The sequence below is a fragment of the Mobula hypostoma genome, chromosome 28 (assembly GCF_963921235.1).
Source record: "Mobula hypostoma chromosome 28, sMobHyp1.1, whole genome shotgun sequence".
NCBI classification, from domain to species: domain Eukaryota; kingdom Metazoa; phylum Chordata; class Chondrichthyes; order Myliobatiformes; family Myliobatidae; genus Mobula; species Mobula hypostoma.
The window spans coordinates 5,401,387-5,419,823 of NC_086124.1; the positions used below are offsets into that span (position 1 = coordinate 5,401,387).

At 46.9% G+C, this 18,437-nt stretch overlaps 1 protein-coding gene across 2 annotated transcripts in view; it reads right to left on the reverse strand.

The window, feature by feature from the left end:
• Nucleotides 1-14,240, reverse strand: part of LOC134339160 (CTP synthase 1-like) — a 58,540-nt gene extending 44,300 nt beyond the window's left edge. For both annotated transcript variants that reach the window (XM_063035534.1, XM_063035533.1), the window contains exons 1-3: nucleotides 14,087-14,240; nucleotides 5,352-5,531; nucleotides 2,583-2,753 (exon numbers count right to left, since the gene is read on the reverse strand). In XM_063035534.1, the coding sequence (XP_062891604.1) occupies nucleotides 2,583-2,753; nucleotides 5,352-5,531; nucleotides 14,087-14,183 (448 nt within the window). In that variant the 5' untranslated portion in view covers nucleotides 14,184-14,240. The remainder of the gene's footprint in view (nucleotides 1-2,582; nucleotides 2,754-5,351; nucleotides 5,532-14,086) is intronic.
• Nucleotides 14,241-18,437: the final 4,197 nt, after the last annotated feature.

An 18,437-nucleotide genomic window follows, 5' to 3' on the forward strand; every position in this document is an offset into this window, starting at 1 on the left:
CACCCAGTCCGCTGAAGCGGGTTAGTATAAAGCTATGACAGCACCAGTGAACCAGGTTCATTCCCTCTGCTGTAAGGAGTTTGTCCACTCTCCCACAGGGTTCCCCTCACATTCCAAAAACATATGTGTTGATAATTGGTCACATGGCGTAATTAGGCAGCACTGGCTTATTGGGCTGGAAGGGCCTGTTATCGAGTTTATGTGACAATAATTAACCAGTAGTAACATTAGCAATGATGGGATGAGTGGATTGTACCATCAGTTAGAATTGGATTGGGGTGGGGGAGAAAGAGTCAAGGCCAGAGAGGCTGACAGAGAAATGGGAAGGAATGGCAGGCCGATGGATGGTGACCAGCTTCCAGATCCAAAGTATTCTTGACTACACAAATCCTACAGAAAGGCAGGATTTGGTGATTTAGACCCAAATGTAGGGGAGGGGGCAGGAGGAAGAGACACGCAGAGGGTAAAACAGGCTGTCTGGTCAACAGTGATGAGGAAAGCTTTATTCCTCAGCACAGCTACACAAAGCGCTGTCGCAAGAAAGCAGCATCCACCATCAGGGAGCACCACCACCCAAGGCATGCTCTCTTCTCACTGCTCTGACAGGAAGGAGGTACAGGAGCCCCAGGACTCACACCACCAGTTACTATCTCTCAACCATCAGGCTCTTGAATCAGAGGGGATAACTTCACTCAACTTCAACTGCCCCATCCTTAAAATGTTCCCACAACTTTCTTTCAAAGACTCTTCATCTCATGTTCTCAATATTAATTGCTTATTTATTATCTCTTTCTTTTTCTATTTGCAGTTTGTTGCCTTTTGTACACAGGTTGAAAATCCTCGTCAGTGCAGTCTTTCATTGATTCTGTTATGGTTATTATTCTTTTGTGGATTTATTGAGTGTGCCTGTAAGAAACTGAACGTCAAGATTGTATATGGTGACACACATGTACTTTGATAATAAAATTTACTTTGAACTTTAGACTACAGGGAGAGAGAGTTCAGTCATCTGAAGAGAAAAATCAGAAAATGTAATCTAACTAACGAAAAGCAACGAGGCAAGCAAACAGACAACACATGGGAGGTAAGCATCAATGAACACAAGAATAGGAAGGTGAGTCTAAAACTGTACACAGCACTCATCAGACCAAGCTTCAGTGCTGCCTCTCATTCTTGTCATCACATTAGAGTGTCAATTACACCATAAAAAAATATTAACTGGCAGGTTGCCAGGGCAGGAAAATCTTAGCCACAAGAAAAGATGGGACAGGTTGGGTTTGTCCTGAAGAGAAGCATTCTTTACTTTTGTTGGTGGTTAACACAAGCAATGTATTTCACTGTATATTTTGATATATGTGATAGATAATTGAATTTGAATCTGATTTCTGACGAACTTGAACAGATTAAATAGTAGTGAATCTGCGGAATTTGTTGCCACAGGCAGCTGGGGAGGCCAAGTCATTGGGCATATTTAAAGCAGAGGTTGATAGATTCTTGATTAGTCAGGTCATGAAAGGTTACGGGGAGAAGGCAGGAGATTGGGGCTGAGAGGGAAAATGAATCAGCCATGATGAAATGGCAGAGCAGACTCGATGGGCCAAATGGTCCAATTCTGCTCCTATATCTTACAGTCTTATGGAAATAGCTCTTAACATAGCTGTCTATCATCAGAGGGAAGATTTTTAAGAGAAGTGTTAGGAGATTTAAATAAATAATCTTTGCTTGAAGGATGGTAGGAGTCCAATCAGAAACTACAGAATCCAATGTAGGGACGGCAGCAAATATTATGTAGACAAAACTAGGAGAAAACTACCCACAAGGATCCATGAATCATCAACTGGCCATGAAGTGGCGTGGCCAACTCTCCCTAGTCTCTACCCATGAAGATCGAGAGGGGCACAAATTCCACTGGGCATCAGTGAAAGTTATGGCACAAACAAACACGCGGCATGCAAGAAAATTCCTGGAAGCGTGGTTTTCCGCAAACAACTCTATAACCAATCACGTAGACCTTGATCCTATTTATGAGCCAATGCGGGCAGAATGTCAGAACACCGCGCATGAAGTTCGCCACGCAACCTATCAGCGCCGGAATTTCCTCCCAACATCACAATTGAGTTCCCAAAATGACGACCAATCAGCTGATTGAAAAGTCTATAAAGGCCAAGCATTCAGAGGACACACCACAATCAACAGCGCACTGATAACGTCTCCTCATATAGTGACAAATAAGTTGCGAAGATCGGAGAACAACTTTGCCTAACCCTCAAAAACTCCTTACATTTCAAATGTATCTGGTGCACCTCAAGAGCCATGACACAAGACCATCTGGCCCGTCGAGTCTGCTCTGCCATTCAATCATGGCTGATCCTTTTTTTTTCTCCTTCTCAACCCCAGTTCCAGGCCGTCTCCCTGTAACCTTTGACACAATGTCCTATCAGTCTCTGCCTTAAATACACCCAGTGAATAGTGCTCGGCTGAGGAGCATCTTTATCTCCAGGCTAGAAACGATGGGCTGAAAGGCCTCCTGTACCATGTCCTTTCTGTGATTTGAATCAATTGTGAGACCCCACCCTCCTTACCTTGCACAGTCTTGCCCAGGTAGTCCCCTTTCCTCTCCTTGTTGATAACCCACTGGTAGATCTTGCCTGTGGTGATGTTGTTGTCCCGTGTTAAGCGGATGTCCAGAAACCGCTCATAATTCCCCAGGTCCAGATCCACCTCGCCACCATCGTCCAACACGAACACTTCACCTGCACAACCAGAATAACTTGGGTTTAAAGAGATGTCCCAATCTTGAGCATGGTGCAGAGACACCCTGAATAACACAAGCTTTGCATCCTAAAAGGGAAGGGGTCTTGGTCACCAGTGTAAGTAAAATCAAATGCAACCATCTCAAGAAAGTTCAAAGAAAGCAGTATCCTTGTGTTAGAACATTATAGTACAGTTCAGGCCCTTTGGCCCAAAATGTTGTGCCAACCTTTTAACCTACTCTAAGTAGTATAGTGGCATCCGCACGTGGTCTTTGGGGTTAGAGGTCCCGGGTTCGAATCCAGCTGGCTCCTTGCATGAGTTCCACCTGTGCTGGGTTGAGCGTCATGCTAGCAACTCAGCCTTGCAAAACATACAAACACTAAAGTAACGGCATAGTTGCCAACCATGCGCAAATGAGGTGCGGGAGGAATAAAAAAATAATCAATCTAACCCTTCCCTCCTACATAGCCCTCCATTTTCCTATCATCTAAGAGTTCACTGAAGGCTCTTAACATATCTGCCTCCACCACTACCCCAGCACAAAGTTCCATGCACTCACCACTCTGTGTAAAAAAAAATCTGACCTCCCTCCTATATTTTCCTCTCATCATTTTAAAATTATGCCACCTCATTTTTAGCCATTTCTGCTCTGGATTAAAATACCAAGTACTAGAGAACTTTTACAGCGAGAGCAGAAAGTTTAAAAGGGTTTATAGTTTTAAAGCAAGCAGGAGTGCGAACAGAAGCAGGTTTAATACCATAAGATAAAGGAGCAGAATTAGGCTATTTGGCCCATCAAGTTTGTGTCACTACTTCTTCATGGCTGATCCATTTCCCTTCTCAGCCCCGATCTCCTGTTTTCTCCCTGTATTCTCTTACGGGTTGACTAATCAAGAATCTATCAACCTCTATCTTAAATACGCTTAATAACTTGGCCTCCATGGCCGCCAGTGACAACGGTTCACCACTCTCTGGCTAAAGAAATTCCTCCTCATCTCTGTTGTCCTTCTAATCTGAGGCCATGTCCTCTGGTCTTAAGACTCCCCCACCATAGGAAATATCCTCTCCACATCCACTCTATTAAGGCCTTTCAACATTCGATATTGCCATTCACGAAGCTTTTAGGCAGACACGTGAATATGGAAGGATATGGATCAAGTACAGGTAGACGAGATTTAGTTTAATCTGGCATCATGTTCAGTACACACATGCTGGGCTGAAGGGCCTGTTTCTGTGCTACTCTATTCTATACTCTATTATCAGGTTCCATTGGGCACCATTATGTTGCCAAACCCGATCAGGAAACTAAAAGCATATTGTCTGCTCTTTCCCACTGAAAAATTGACAAGGATGTTGCCAAGTCTTGAGAACCCGAGTTTAAGCGAAAAGCTGAATAGGTTAAGACTTTATTCCCTGGAACGCAGGAGAATGATTATGAAGGGCATCGATAGGAAGAATCCTCCAACAGGATCACAACCTTGTGGCAGGGTTTGGAGGCTTGCGTGCCTCAGTGACCCAGAGAGCTATGGTGGCTGGAGTCAGGGCTTTATGCTTTGGCCCTCGGTAGGATCACCCCTGCCAAACAGGTCAAAGGGTAGAGTGGTCTACTGGTCCTCCAGGTTCAGGGGTTCAGCTTAGAGCTACCAACCCTGACTGGTCAAAGAAGTGTTACAGAAACATCAACGAAGAATCCTTATACATCTGAGTGTAAGGGTATTCCTGAGTCTCCACCCGGGACTTGCATGACTGACAGTAGTGAGAACAGGGAGGAAGCTACTGACACGATGAAGGAAGCCCTGACCACCACCAGAGATGGAGGACGCATGTTTGCCGAACCAGCTAAAAAAGCAAATCAAAAACACCCAAATACCAATCCCTCCTACCTACACAATGTCCAATTCCCTCCATCTTCCTCACATCCATGTCCCTATCTAAACGTCTCTTAAAAGCCTCTAATATATTCGCCTCTACCACCAGACCAGGCAGTGCATTCCAGGCACCCACCACTCTGACTAAAAAGCTCATCCCTCACATTCCCCATGAACCTACCCCCTTTCACATTCAACGTATGCCCTCTGGTATTAGACATTTCAACTCTGGGAAAAAGAAACCTGCTGTGTACTCTATCTATACCTCTCATAATCTCATTAAACCTCTATCAGATCGAACTTCAGTCTCCACTGCTCCAGAGAAAACAACCCAAGATCGTCCAGCCTTTCATGATAGCACATGCCCTCTAAACCAGGCAGCATCCTGGTGAACCTGCCAAATGTGGCCTAACAGTTTTATAAAGTTTTAAGAGTTTATAAACTTCTATAAAGTTGCAATATTGAATGGCTACAATAGACAGATTTTACGTATTTTCCAATTTACAGAAAAAATTTACAGACATTAATATAAATGGAATCTGCATCTGATCTGGTGCAGTGGTCCCCAACCTCCAGGCCGTGGACCGATACATTGCCGCGAAGAATGCAGTGGTGCAGCGGCAATGTATTAGTCCGTGGCCCGGAGGTTGGGGACCACTGATCGAGATAGAGCAATGCATTCGCACTATTCAGATTGGAGATGGATATCACACGACAGCAATACTTCACCATGCTCGTAAGGCGAGAACGTTCCTGCATCGATGTTGATGTACGGATCGATCTTGATTGCTGTCACACGGAGACCACAGGATTTCAGGATGGTCCCAATGCTGCTTGCAATAATTCCTTTCCCGATCCCAGAGATGACCCCACCGGTTACCAAAATGTACTTCATTGGCACTGTTGGATCTAATCAAGAAGACAACAAGAGCAAGTCGTCAACAGCAGGCAACCACTGACAAAAGAAAAGCCAGTCACAGCAGGATCTCCCAGTGGCCACCCACCTATTTTAATTCCACTTCCCATTACGACATGTCAATCCATGGCTTCATAGTCATAGTCACAGTCATACTTTATTGATCCCGGGGGAAATTGGTTTTCCTTACAGTTGCACCATAAATAATAGTAATAAAACTGTAAATAGTTAAATAGTAATATGTAAATTATGTCAGTAAATTATGAAATGTCCAGGACCAGCCTATTGGCTCAGAGTGTCTGACCCTCCAAGGGAGGAGTTGTGAAGTTTGATGGCCACAGGCAGGAATGACTTCCTATGACGCTCTGTGTTGCATCTGGGTGGAATGAGTCTCTGGCTGAATGTACTCCTGTGCCCACCCAGTACATTATGTAGTGGATGGGAGACATTGTCCAAGATGGCATGTAACTTGGACAGCATCCTCTTTTCAGACACCACCGTCAGAGAGTCCAGTTCCATCCCCACAACATCACTGGCCTTACGAATGAGTTTGTTGATTCTGTTGGTGTCTGCTACCCTCAGCCTGCTGCCCCAGCACACAACAGCAAACATGATAGCACTGGCCACCACAGACTCGTAGAACATCCTCAGCATCGTCTGGCAGATGTTAAAGGACCTCTACTTCCTCTACTGTCGTGATGAGGCCACACTCAGGTTGTAAGAACAACATCTTATATTCTGTCTGGGTAGCCTCCAACCCGATGGCATGAACATAGATTTCTCAAACTTCCAGTAATGGTAACCCCCCCCCCCCACCATTCCTCGTCCCCTTTTCCCTCACTCACCTTATCTCCTTGCCTGCTCATCACCACCCTCTGGTACTCCTTCCCTCCCCCCTTTCTTCCCTCCATAGACTTCTTTTCTCTCTCGGACTCCCCCTTCTCCAGCCCTATATCTCTTTCAGCAACTAACTTCCCTCCCAGCTCTTTCTTCACCACCCCCTCCCCTCCTGGTTTCACCTATGTCCTTGAGTTTCTCTCCTCACTCCCCTTTTTTCCCTCCAGTCCTACTGAAGGGTCTCGGCCCAAAACGCTGACTGTACTTTTCTCCACAGATGCTACTTGGCCTGCTGAGTTCCTCCAGCATTTTGTGTACGTGTCACCCAGACACAATTAATCTTGAATTTGACTCTTAAATACATGATGAAGGAAATTTCGATTCTGGCATTCAGTTTCATCTAGGTAATGTTTTTTAAAGTTTATTTTATTTAACTGCTAGATCTGGTTTTACAAGCACAGCAATTATTGGCTCTACATCCAAGGAAGGTCTTGGATAGTCTCAGAAGAATGACCCTGGGAATGAAAAGCTTAACATGTGAGGAGCATTTGATGGCTCTAGGCCTGTACTTGATAGGATCGATGGATGTACTTGTGGGCTGCCCCCAGCACACCCCTGTGTGGTAGGCTGTCTAGGAAAATTACACGCTTGGATGTCCATGTGATAAACAAATATGAATAATGGAGGAACCTCATCGAAACCTACCGGATACTGAACGGCCTGGATACAGTGGACACGGAAAGAGGATGGGAGAGTCCAGCACCCGAGGGCACAGCCTCGGACCAGAGGGACATCCCTTTGGAACTGAGCGAGCAGGAGGAGGAGGAGGAGGAAGAAATTCTTCAGCTAGAGGGTGGTGAACCTGTGGAATTCGTTGCCACTGAGGGTTGCAGAGGCCAAGCCGCTGGTTGCGTTGAAGACAGAGTTTGATAGGTTCTTCAGTGGTAAGGGGAGAGGGGTGAAGGAAGGAGAATGGGGTTGAAAAACAAAATCAGCCATGACTGAAAGATGGAGCAGTCTCAATGGGCTGAATTGGCCTATTTCTTCTCCTACACCTCATCGTGTTGGATTGCTGTGAGCGGCTGGTACTGTCAGCGCCGCTTTGGCCTTTGAACCTAACGATGGAATGTACTTATCTCAAGAGTGGTGCAACGTGGACTGTACAGGTCAACAGGGTTGGGGAGCAGGAACTGCTTAAGATTGGCCTTTGTATTCTGGACTTTAGAAGAGGTTATCTCGTTGAATTAGTCACCATTCTGAGGGGTTGATGGGTCAAATATTGGAACAAAGCACAGTACAGGCCCTCTGACCCACTAAGTTGTGCCGACCTTTTAACCTACTCCAAGATCAATCTAGCCCTTTCCTCCTACGTAGCCCTCCATTTTTCTATCATCCACATGCCTATCCATAAATGTCCCGAGTGTATCTGCCTCTTCCACCACCTCTGGCAGTGTGCTCCATACACCCACCACTCTCTATGTAAAAATCCTACCTGACATTCCCCCCCCCCAATACTTCCCTCAAAATAGCTTAAAACTATGTCCCCTTGCATTAGCCATTTCGACCCTGGGAAAAAGTCTGGTTATCCACTTGATCTATGCCTCAATGACCCGGAGAGCTATGTTGTCTGGATTCAGGGCTTTATGCTTTGGCCCTTGGTAGGGTCACCCATGCCAAACATGAGGGTACAGGCCAGACTAAGAGTGGTCCATCAGTCCTTCAGGTTCGGGGGTTCAGTTCAGGGCTAACAACCCTGACTGGTAAAACAAAACTGTTACGGAAACAGCAATGAAGAATCCTTCTACATCTGAGTGTGACGGTATTCCTGAGTCTCCACCTGGGACTTGCATGTCTGACAGTAGTGAAAACTGAGAGGAAGCTACTGACACGGTGAAGGAAGCCCTGACCACCACCAGAGATGAAGGACCTTCACTGCTACCCTAAACACCAGTGATATAACAGACAGTAGAGACCCTTCTACCAAATCACCTCCCATCCTCCTTCACTCCAAAAAGTCCAAGCTCATTCAACCTATCAGAAAAGGTGCTCTCTAATCCAGGCAACACCCTGGTTAATCTCCTCTGAACAGAAAATAAGATACTTAGCCTGAAAAGTCCTGCCACTCCTTCTAACGAGTTTCTACATTTCTCCCTGTGACCGTCCAAAGACGTACCCACCGGTTGGGAGGTTATTTGGTCATTGTAATTTGTTCCATTATTGGCTTGGATTAAATTGGGGGATTGCTGGGTGGAGAAGAGCCTGTTCCATGTTGTATCTCAATATTGATTTGCATCTCCCTAGAGTGAGGGGTTTAGATGGGGTAGAGTTTATTAGGTGTGTTAAGAAAGGTGTCTTGACGCAATATGTAAATAATCCTACAAGAGGAGAGGCTGTACTTGATCTGGTATTGGGAAATGAACCTGGTCAGGTGTCAGGTCTCTCAGTGGGAGAGCATTTTGGAGATAGTGATCACAATTCTATGTCCTTTACCATAGCACTGGAGAGGGATAGGAACAGACCAGTTAGGGAAATGTTTAACTGGGGTGAGGGGAAATATGAGGCTATCAGGCAGGAACTTGGAAGCATAAATTGGAAACAGATGTTCTCAGAGAATTGTACGGAAGCAATGTGGCAAATGTTCAGGGGCTATTTGCATGGGGTTCTGAGTAGGTACGTTCCAATGAGACATGGAAAGGATAGTAGGGCACAAGATCCGTGGTGTACAAAGGCTGTTGTAAATCTAGTCAACAAGAAAAGAGCTTACGAAAGGTTCAAAAAAAGTAGGAAATGACAGGAATCTAGAAGATTATAAGGCTAGCAGGAAGGAGTTTAAGAATGAAATTAGGAGAGCCAGAAGGGGCCATGAGAAGGCCTTGGCAGACAGGATTAAGGAAAACCCCAAGGTATTCAACAAGTATGTAAAGAGCCAAAGGATAAGACGTGAGAGAATAGGACCAATCAAGTGTGACAGTGGAAAAGTGTGTATGGAACCAGAGGAAACAGCGGAGGTAGTTAATGAATACTTTGCTTCAGTATTCACTACAGAAAAGGATCTTGGCGACTGTAGGGATGACTTGCAGTGGACTGAAAAGCTAAAGAATGTAGATATTAAGGAAGAGGATGTGCTGGACCTTTTGGAAAGCATCAAGTTGGGTAAGTCACCGGGACTGGACGAGATGTACCCCAGGGTACCGTGGAAAGCAAGGGAGTAGATTGCTGAGCCTCTGGCAATGATCTTTGCATCATCAATGAGCAAAGGAGAGGTTCCGGAGGATTGGAGTGTTGCAGATGTTGTTCCCTTATTCAAGAAAGGGAGTAGGGATAGCCCAGTGAGTCTTACTTCAGTGGTTGGTAAGCTGATGGAGAAGATCCTGAGAGGCAGGATTTATGAACATTTGAAGAGGCAGAATATGATTAGGAATAGTCAGCATGGCTTTGTGAAAAGCAGGTCGTGCCTTACTAGCCTGATTGAATTTTTTGAGGATGTGACTAAACACAGAGCTGTAAATGTAGTGTACTGTATATGGATTATAGCAAGGCATTTGATAAGGAACCCCATGCAAGGCTTATTAAGAAAGTAAGGAGGCATGGGGATATTGTTTTGTGGATCCAGAACTGGCTTGCCCACAGAAGGCAAAGGGTGGTTGTAGACAGGTCATATTCTGCATGGAGGCCAGTGACCAGTGGTGTGCCTCAGGGATCTGTTCTGGGACCTCTACTCTTTGTGATTTTTATGAATGACCTGGATGAGGAAGTGGAGGGATGGGTTAGTAAATTTGCTGATGACACAAAGGTTGGGAGTGGCTGTGGATAGTGTGGAGGGCTGTCAGAGGTTACAACGGGACATTGATAGGATGCAAAACTGGGTTGAGAAGTGGCAGATGGAGTTCAACCCAGATAAATGTGAGGCGGTTCATTTTGGTAGGTCAAATATGATGGTAGAATATAGCATTAATGGCAAGACTCTTGGCAGTGTGGAGGATCAGAGGGATTTTGGGGTCTGAGTCCATAGGACACTCAAAGCTGCTACGCAGGTTGACTCTGTGGTTAAGAAAGCATATGGTGCATTGGCCTTCATCAATCGTGGGATTGAGTTTAAGAGCTGAGAGGTAATGTTGCAACTATATTGCAACTATGTTGCAACTTTTTGAGGATGTAACTAGTAGAGTGGATAGGGGAGAACCAGTGGATGTGGTATATTTGGATTTTCAAAAGGCTTTTGACAAGGTCCCACATAGGAGATTAGTGTGCAAACTTAAAGCACACGGTATTGGGGGTAAGGTATTGGTGTGGGTGGAGAATTGGTTAGCAGACAGGAAGCAAAGAGTGGGAATAAACGGGACCTTTTCAGAATGGCAGGCGGTGACTAGTGGGGTACCGCAAGGCTCAGTGCTGGGACCCCAGTTGTTTACAATATATATTAATGACTTGGATGAGGGAATTAAATGCAGCATCTCCAAGTTTGCGGATGACACGAAGCTGGGTGGCAGTGTTAGCAGTGAGGAGGATGCTAAGAGGATGCAGGGTGACTTGGATAGGTTGGGTGAGTGGGCAAACTCATGGCAGATGCAATTTAATGTGGATAAATGTGAAGTTATCCACTTTGGTGGCAAAAATAGGAAAACAGATTATTATCTGAATGGTGGCCGATTAGGAAAAGGGGAGGTGCAACGAGACCTGGGTGTCATTATACACCAGTCATTGAAAGTGGGCATGCAGGTACAGCAGGCGGTGAAAAAGGCGAACGGTATGCTGGCATTTATAGCGAGAGGATTCGAGTACAGGAGCAGGGAGGTACTACTGCAGTTGTACAAGGCCTTGGTGAGACCACACCTGGAGTATTGTGTGCAGTTTTGGTCCCCTAATCTGAGGAAAGACATCTTTGCCATAGAGGGAGTACAAAGAAGGTTCACCAGATTGATTCCTGGGATGGCAGGTCTTTCATATGAAGAAAGACTGGATGAACTGGGCTTGTACTCGTTGGAATTTAGAAGATTGAGGGGGGATCTGATTGAAACGTATAAGATCCTAAAGGGATTGGACAGGCTAGATGCGGGAAGATTGTTCCCGATGTTGGGGAGGTCTAGAACGAGGGGTCACAGTTTGAGGATAGAGGGGAAGCCTTTTAGGACCGAGGTTAGGAAAAACTTCTTCACACAGAGAGTGGTGAATCTGTGGAATTCTCTGCCACAGCAAACTGTTGAGGCCAGTTCATTAGCTATGTTTAAAAGGAAGTTAGATATGGCCCTTGTGGCTACAGGGGTCAGGGGGTATGGAGGGAAGGCTGGGTTCTGAGTTGGATGATCAGCCATGATCATAATAAATGGCGGTGCAGGCTCGAAGGGCCGAATGGCCTACTCCTGCACCTATTTTCTATGTTTCTATGTTTCTATATAGGACCCTGGTCAGACCCCATTTGGAGTACTGTGCTCAATTCTGGTTGCCTCAGAGATTAAGGGAGCTAGGGCCTTACTCTTTGGAGAGCAGGAGGATGAGAGGAGACATGATAGAGGTGTACAAGACAATAAGAGGAATAGATAGAGTGGATAGCCAGCGCCTCTTCCCCAGGGCACCACTGCTCAATACAAGAGGACATGGCTTTAAGGTAAGGGGTGTGAAGTTCAAGGGGGATATCAGAGGAAGGTTTGTTAGTCAGAGAGTGGTTCGTGCATGGAATGCACTGCCTGTGTCAGTGGTGGAGGCAGATACACTAGTGAAGTTTAAGAGACTACTGGACAGGTATAAGGAGGAATTTAAGGTGGGGGGTTAAATGGGAGGCAGGGTTTGAGGGTTGGCACAACATTGTGGGCCAAAGGGCCTGTACTGTGCTGTACTATTCTATGTTCTAACTACAGGAAGGACGTGGAAACCATAGAAAGGGTGCAAAGGAGATTAACAAAAATGTTGCCTGGATTGGGAAGCATGCCTTAGGAGAATAGGTTGAGTGAACTTGGCCTTTTCTCCTTGGAGCGACGGAGGATGAGAGGTGACCTGACAGAGGTGTACAAGATAATGAGAGGCATTGATCGTGTGGATAGTCAAAGGTTTTTCCCCAGGGCTGAAATAACAAGCACGAGTAGGCATAGTTTTAAGGTGCTTGGAAGTAGGTACAGAGATGTCAGGGGTAAGTTTTTTTTTTAAAACACAGAGTGGTGAGTGCATGGAATGGGCTGCCGGCGGTGGTGAAGGCGGAAACGATGGGGTCTTTTAAGAGACTCCTGGATGGCTACATGGAGCTTAGAAAAATAGAGGGCTATGGGCAAAGCCTAGGTAGTTCTAAGGTAGGGACATGTTCAGCACAGCTTTGTGGGTGGAAGGGCCTGTATTGCGCTGTAGGTTTTCTATGTTTCAATAAATAAATCCTCTCCATAGATGCTACCTGACTTGCATTGTGTGAGAGTTACACCTTAAACCTGCTCCATTATACATTAAAATCACAGCCAACCATTGTAACCTCAACATTGCACTCTGTTGATCAGTAGTCCAACCTTCCTAGCAGTGGACAATAATCCAGCTACAGTCGGTTTCAGTGACCTCTATCCAGTTACACACGTAGCCTGAAGCTCGATTGCAATTAAGGCTACCCTGTTTCCTGACCCCCTCCGTGATACCTCTTCAAGGACACCAGGACCCTTGTAACACAAAACACTACAGGCACTCAGCAGGTCAGGCAGCACCTATGGTAATGAATAAATAGTCGATGTTTTGGACCGAGATCCTTCTTCAGGGCTGGAAAGGAAGGGGGAGGACTCCTGAGTAAAAAGTTGGTGGGAAGGAAGATAGCAAGAAGGCAATAGATGAAGCCAGGTGGGTGGGAAAGGTAAAGGCCTGGAGAGGAAGGAATCTGATAGAAGAGGAGAGTGGACCATAGGAGAAAGGGAAGGAGGGGGCCCAGGGGGGAGATGACAGGCCGCTGAGAAGAGGTGAGAAGCCAAAAGAAGGGAGAGGGAGGGATATTTTCCCCCAGGGGAAATCGATATGTATGCCATCAGGTAGGAGTTATCCCAGATGGAATGCAAGGTGTCCTGAGGGTGGCCAAGCTCTCATTTGGACATTTTATTGATCTCATTTAGACAGCACAAAGTGACCGCAGGACCTACGACGGGCACGGGAAGCCTGGGATTTTCCCTCCCTGCAGGGACAGCTGGTGGGGCCTGTCATCACTTCATCCCCATCACCTTCCAAATACCAAACACTCATCACCTTCCCCTCAGCCCCCTAACGAAGCACAAGACCCTCACTCCTCCCAATCCACTGCAAGGGGGGAAAATAACCAGAAACTTTCCACTCCCCTCCCCACACCAAAGGAAAAGCTTGAGAGTCCCCATCCCCCTGAGAAGATGCCTAAATTCCCATTCCTTAGCCCTGGAAAAGAAAATGCATGCGCTTCCCCCCCCCCAATAAAATCACCGCAGCCCCAACCAGGCAAAAAAAAAGCTCCCTGGGCGCTTTCTTTCCCTCCCAGCCCAGCGACTCCGGAGCCCCCACAGATCGGTGGTGCTACAGAGACCCTGTTCTGGTCCAAAACAGGCCCCTCTCTCCCCGCTTCCATCACTGCATTACCCCTTCCCCCGCCCCACGCCTGCCCGGGGATCCGGAGTGCCCATGCAGCCTGCGTTCCGCGGCCGGCGGGCTCCGCAAACCACGCGGCGAGATGCAGCCGCACACCGGCCGGCGGTGTCTTTGCACCAATTCGATTCGGTACACTCACCGTTCCGCAGCCGGCGGCAGCGACAACCGGAGACAGACGGGCTCGGGTTGCAGAGGAACCGGTAACAGCGACAGACTCCCCGCAGCAGAGCCTGCATCCACTCCGCACCGCTATCCGCAGAACACGCGGGCTCCGGGCCCCGCCGAGCCTGTCAATCACCGGCGTGACGTCATGTCCAGGCCCGTCACCTCCGCTGATCATTGGCCAGCCAACGTCAAACCGGGCCCGCTTCCTCCGTCAATCACCGGCCTGACGTCAACCCGTGCCCCGCCGCGCTTACCAATCACAGTCCTGACGTCGGCCCGGTCAGCCGGCCTCCGGGCCCGCCTCCTCTGTCAATCACCAGCCTGACATCATCACCCGATTCGCCTCCTCTACTCACCATCGGCTTGACGTCAGCCAGAGAGTTGGGAGTGAACATTAGATGTAACAGTATTAAAATATGTTGAATCTCACTTAAATCATGGCATTAAAGGATCAAACTTCAGGAAGTTTGCATTTCTGAAGGTCATTCCATGCTACCTCTTCCCAACCCTACAGCCCCTGGCTCTTCAAGTATACTGTGTTCGTCCATTGTCAACGTCGATAAGGACCTCGACACCATAATGATGGTGTTGAGACCAGCGCGTGGTTTGGATTTAAGTGAGGGAGAGTTGCATAGTGTCGGCCTCGCTGTCTCTTCCCAATTCCCATCTGGATCCAGTGGCAAGACAGAGTCGAGACGGGACTAGGCGCAGTGGGTGACCGGGACGTCTTCTGTGTCTTGTCCTGCTCTACAGGTTCCACAATGCTTGCAGAGACCGCCTTCTTGACCATTGGACCTTTCATTGGTCTCGTCCGCTCAATCCGCCGGAGTCTGTCTTCACATGCTGGGACAGACAACTCCCTATCTCACCGAGGGTTTGAGACCCGTCCGCTACCCTCACCTGGTTTAGCCGGCTTGTCGAAGCCGTTGCCCGGGGTGTGGCCGCTGTCGCATGCAAACAGCTACGGGGAGCCACAGGTGAGAGCTGAGTGCAAGATGGGGACCAAAAGCGGACTAATGGCCTGAAAAGGACGCGACATGCTCCCCCACCAGAGGTGCCACCCCTCCCATACACCCCAAAGTATACTAAATTAACATCAACAAGTTTATTTCCATCCTCCACAGGTGCTACTTGGTACGCTGAGCATTCACAGCTTCTTAAATATATATTTGAGATTTCCAGCATCCAGTTTGGTTTAATTTCCACTCCAAGCCATTGTTTAAGAGGGATTGGGACAGAGAGTTGGTGTGTGACTAAATAATTAAGGCAGTTAGATAATCCTGTCAGTCACTGGAAGCCCTGAGGCTGTGTCCTCTCCCACTAATGGAAACATCCTCTCCACAGCAACACACACAGAATGCTGGAGGAACTCAGCAGGTCAGGCAACATCTATGGAAATGAATAAAAAGTTAATGTTTCGGGCCGAGATCCTTCCTCAGGTCTGGAAAGATGGGGAGAAGGGAAGGGGGCTTGGTAGAATGTGATAGGTTAGGCCAGGTGGGTGGGCAAGGTCAAGGGCTGGGAAGAAGAAATCTGATAGGAGAGGAGAGTTTACCACAGGAAATGGGAAGGAGGAAGGGATGGGGGGGGGGTGATTGACATCCTCTCCACACCCAATCTGTCTAAGCCTTTCAATATTTGATAGGTTTCAATGAGATCTGCCTTTATTCTTATAAACGCCAGTGGGTACAGGCCAAGAGCCAACAAACACTCCTCGTATGTTAACCCTTTCACAACCCCAACTTCTGAATGCAAATCAAGATGTCATATGTCTCGAGCTAGAGTGAAAATGTTTATTTTCCAAGCCATCATTGCAATATTGCTTGAAGTAACACAAGTGAGTTTCCTTAAGGTTGTTATAGCCGGGGGTAATAGTGGGGATGAGCTCCCATGGACTATTAAATGCTCCCAATGGCGTGCGTCCCGAATAGCCTCTGATAACCATGTCCAGCTCCTGGCCTTCTCGTGTGGCTTGGCTACTAAGTCTGGTGGAACTGTTTCTACTGAGAGCAGAAGGGATAAAGGTGCCTTAAAACCAGTCACTTTGGGCAGATGGGGCTCATCAGCCGTGGTTGGCAGCTCACCTAGAAGGAAAACTCTGATCTCAAACCTCTGCTGCCTTGCATCTATACCCACTCATGGGGAAGGCTTTGGGAGTAAGCCCTGAGGGAAAGATCTGGAGCTGAACTCTCTAAGGCAGTGCTACGTCGGGTTCAATGCCGACTGGCAATTCCTGGTGCCAAACTATCTCAGTCTCTGCTGTTCCCTTGGTTTCATCAGATGCGTGGAGAGAGGGAGCTTGCTACATGGGCAACAGCTTGCTCTCCATATCGTACTGCCCTGGCTTGTGTATGTAGACAGCTAGAAAGCAACCTCCATGGTCGACTCTGACCAACAGAGGCCTCGGTATGCTGCAGTGTACTGCTGCTGCTAATCAACAAACTTCCCATCATATGTCATCCATACAAGTCAAAACAATAACAGAATGCACGATAAAGTGTTAACATTACAGAGAAAGTGCAGGCAACACACACAAAATGCTGGTGGAAAGCAGCAGGCCAGGCAGCATCTCTAGGAAGAGGTACAGTTGACGTTTTCGGCCGAGACCCTTCGTCAGGACTAACTGAAAGAAGAGATAGTAAGAGATTTGAAAGTGGGAGGGGGAGGGGGAGATCAGAAATGATAGGAGAAGACAGGAAGGGGAGGGATGGAGCCAAGAGCTGGAAAGTTGATTGGTAAAAGGGATACAAGGCTGGAGAAGGCAGAGGATCAAGTGCAGTGCAGGTAGACAGTAAGCTGCAGGGTGATAATAAGGTATCAAGGTACCTTATCAAATAATAAGGATAATAATCAGGTGATAATGAGGTTAAGAGTCCATCTCACCATACCAGAGGGGCATTTCTATCCTCGAGCCCGGTGTTACATGCTTTCATGCTTTTGTATTTTCTGCCTGATGAGAGAAGCAGAAGGGAGAATAAGCTTAACATATTTCCCTCCATTTGGTCAATATCCCTCTAAACCTTTTCATTCATTGCATTCATTACGTGTCATGTCATATGACATCATCATTATGTGTCGTGTCGTATGACATCATCATTATGTGCTGTGTCTAATGACGTGGACCATCATAGTCTTTTCATGACCATGGTTATTCTTAGCAAATTTTTCCACAGAAGCGGTTTGCCACTGATTCTTCTGGGCAGCATTTTACAAGATGTGTGACCGTATTCCCCCCTCCCCCCGCCATTATCAATACTCTTCAGAGATTGTCTACCCGGCATCAGTGGTCACATAGCCAGGACTTGTGATATGCACCAGCTGCTCATACGACCATCCACCACCTGCTCCCATGGCTTCATGTGACCCTGATATTTATTTACCGTAATTTATAGTTTTTATTTTTATATATTACAATGTATTGCTGCTGCATAACAACAAATTGCATCACATATGCCAGTGATGTTAAGCCTATCAAGCTGTGACACCACCTTCCCTGAATCTTTGAGGAAGTTCTTCATGCTTAGTAGTAGTAGTAGTCATATTTTATTGATCCCGGGGGAAATTGGTTTTCATTACAGTTGCACCATAAATAATTAAATAGTAATAAAAATATAAATAGTTAAATAGTAATATGTAAATTATGCCAGGAAATAAGTCCAGGACCAGCCTATTGGCTCAGGGTGTCTGACTCTCCAAGGGAGGAGTTGTAAAGTTTGATGGCCACAGGCGGGAATGACTTCCTATGACGCTCTGTGTTGCATCTCGGGGGAATGAGTCTCTGGCTGAATGTACTCCTGTGCCCACACAGTACATTATGTAGTGGATGGGAGACACTGACCTAGATGGCATGCAACTTGGACAGCATCCTCTTTTCAGACACCACCGTCAGAAAGTCCAGTTCCATCCCCACAACATCACTGGCCTTACAAATGAGTTTGTTGATTCTGTTGGTGTCTGCTACCCTCAGCCTGCTGCCCCAGCACACAACAGCAAACATGATAGCACTGGCCACCACAGACTCATAGAACATCCTCAGCATCGTCCAGCAGATGTTAAAGGACCTCAGTCTCCTCAGGAAATAGAGACGGCTCTGACCCTTCTTTTAGACAACCTCAGTGTTCTTTGACCAGTCCAGTTTATCCCCAGGTATTTGTAATCCCCCACCATGTCCACACTGACCCCCTGGATGGAAACAGGGGTCGCCAGTACCTTCTCTTCAAGAGAATGGACAAGTGGTCAATACAGGCAACTTGTGGTCCAAGAAGTTCTTGGGAAGTAACGTTCAGGAGAAGATTGAATTATGCCTCTCACATGGAACAAATTAC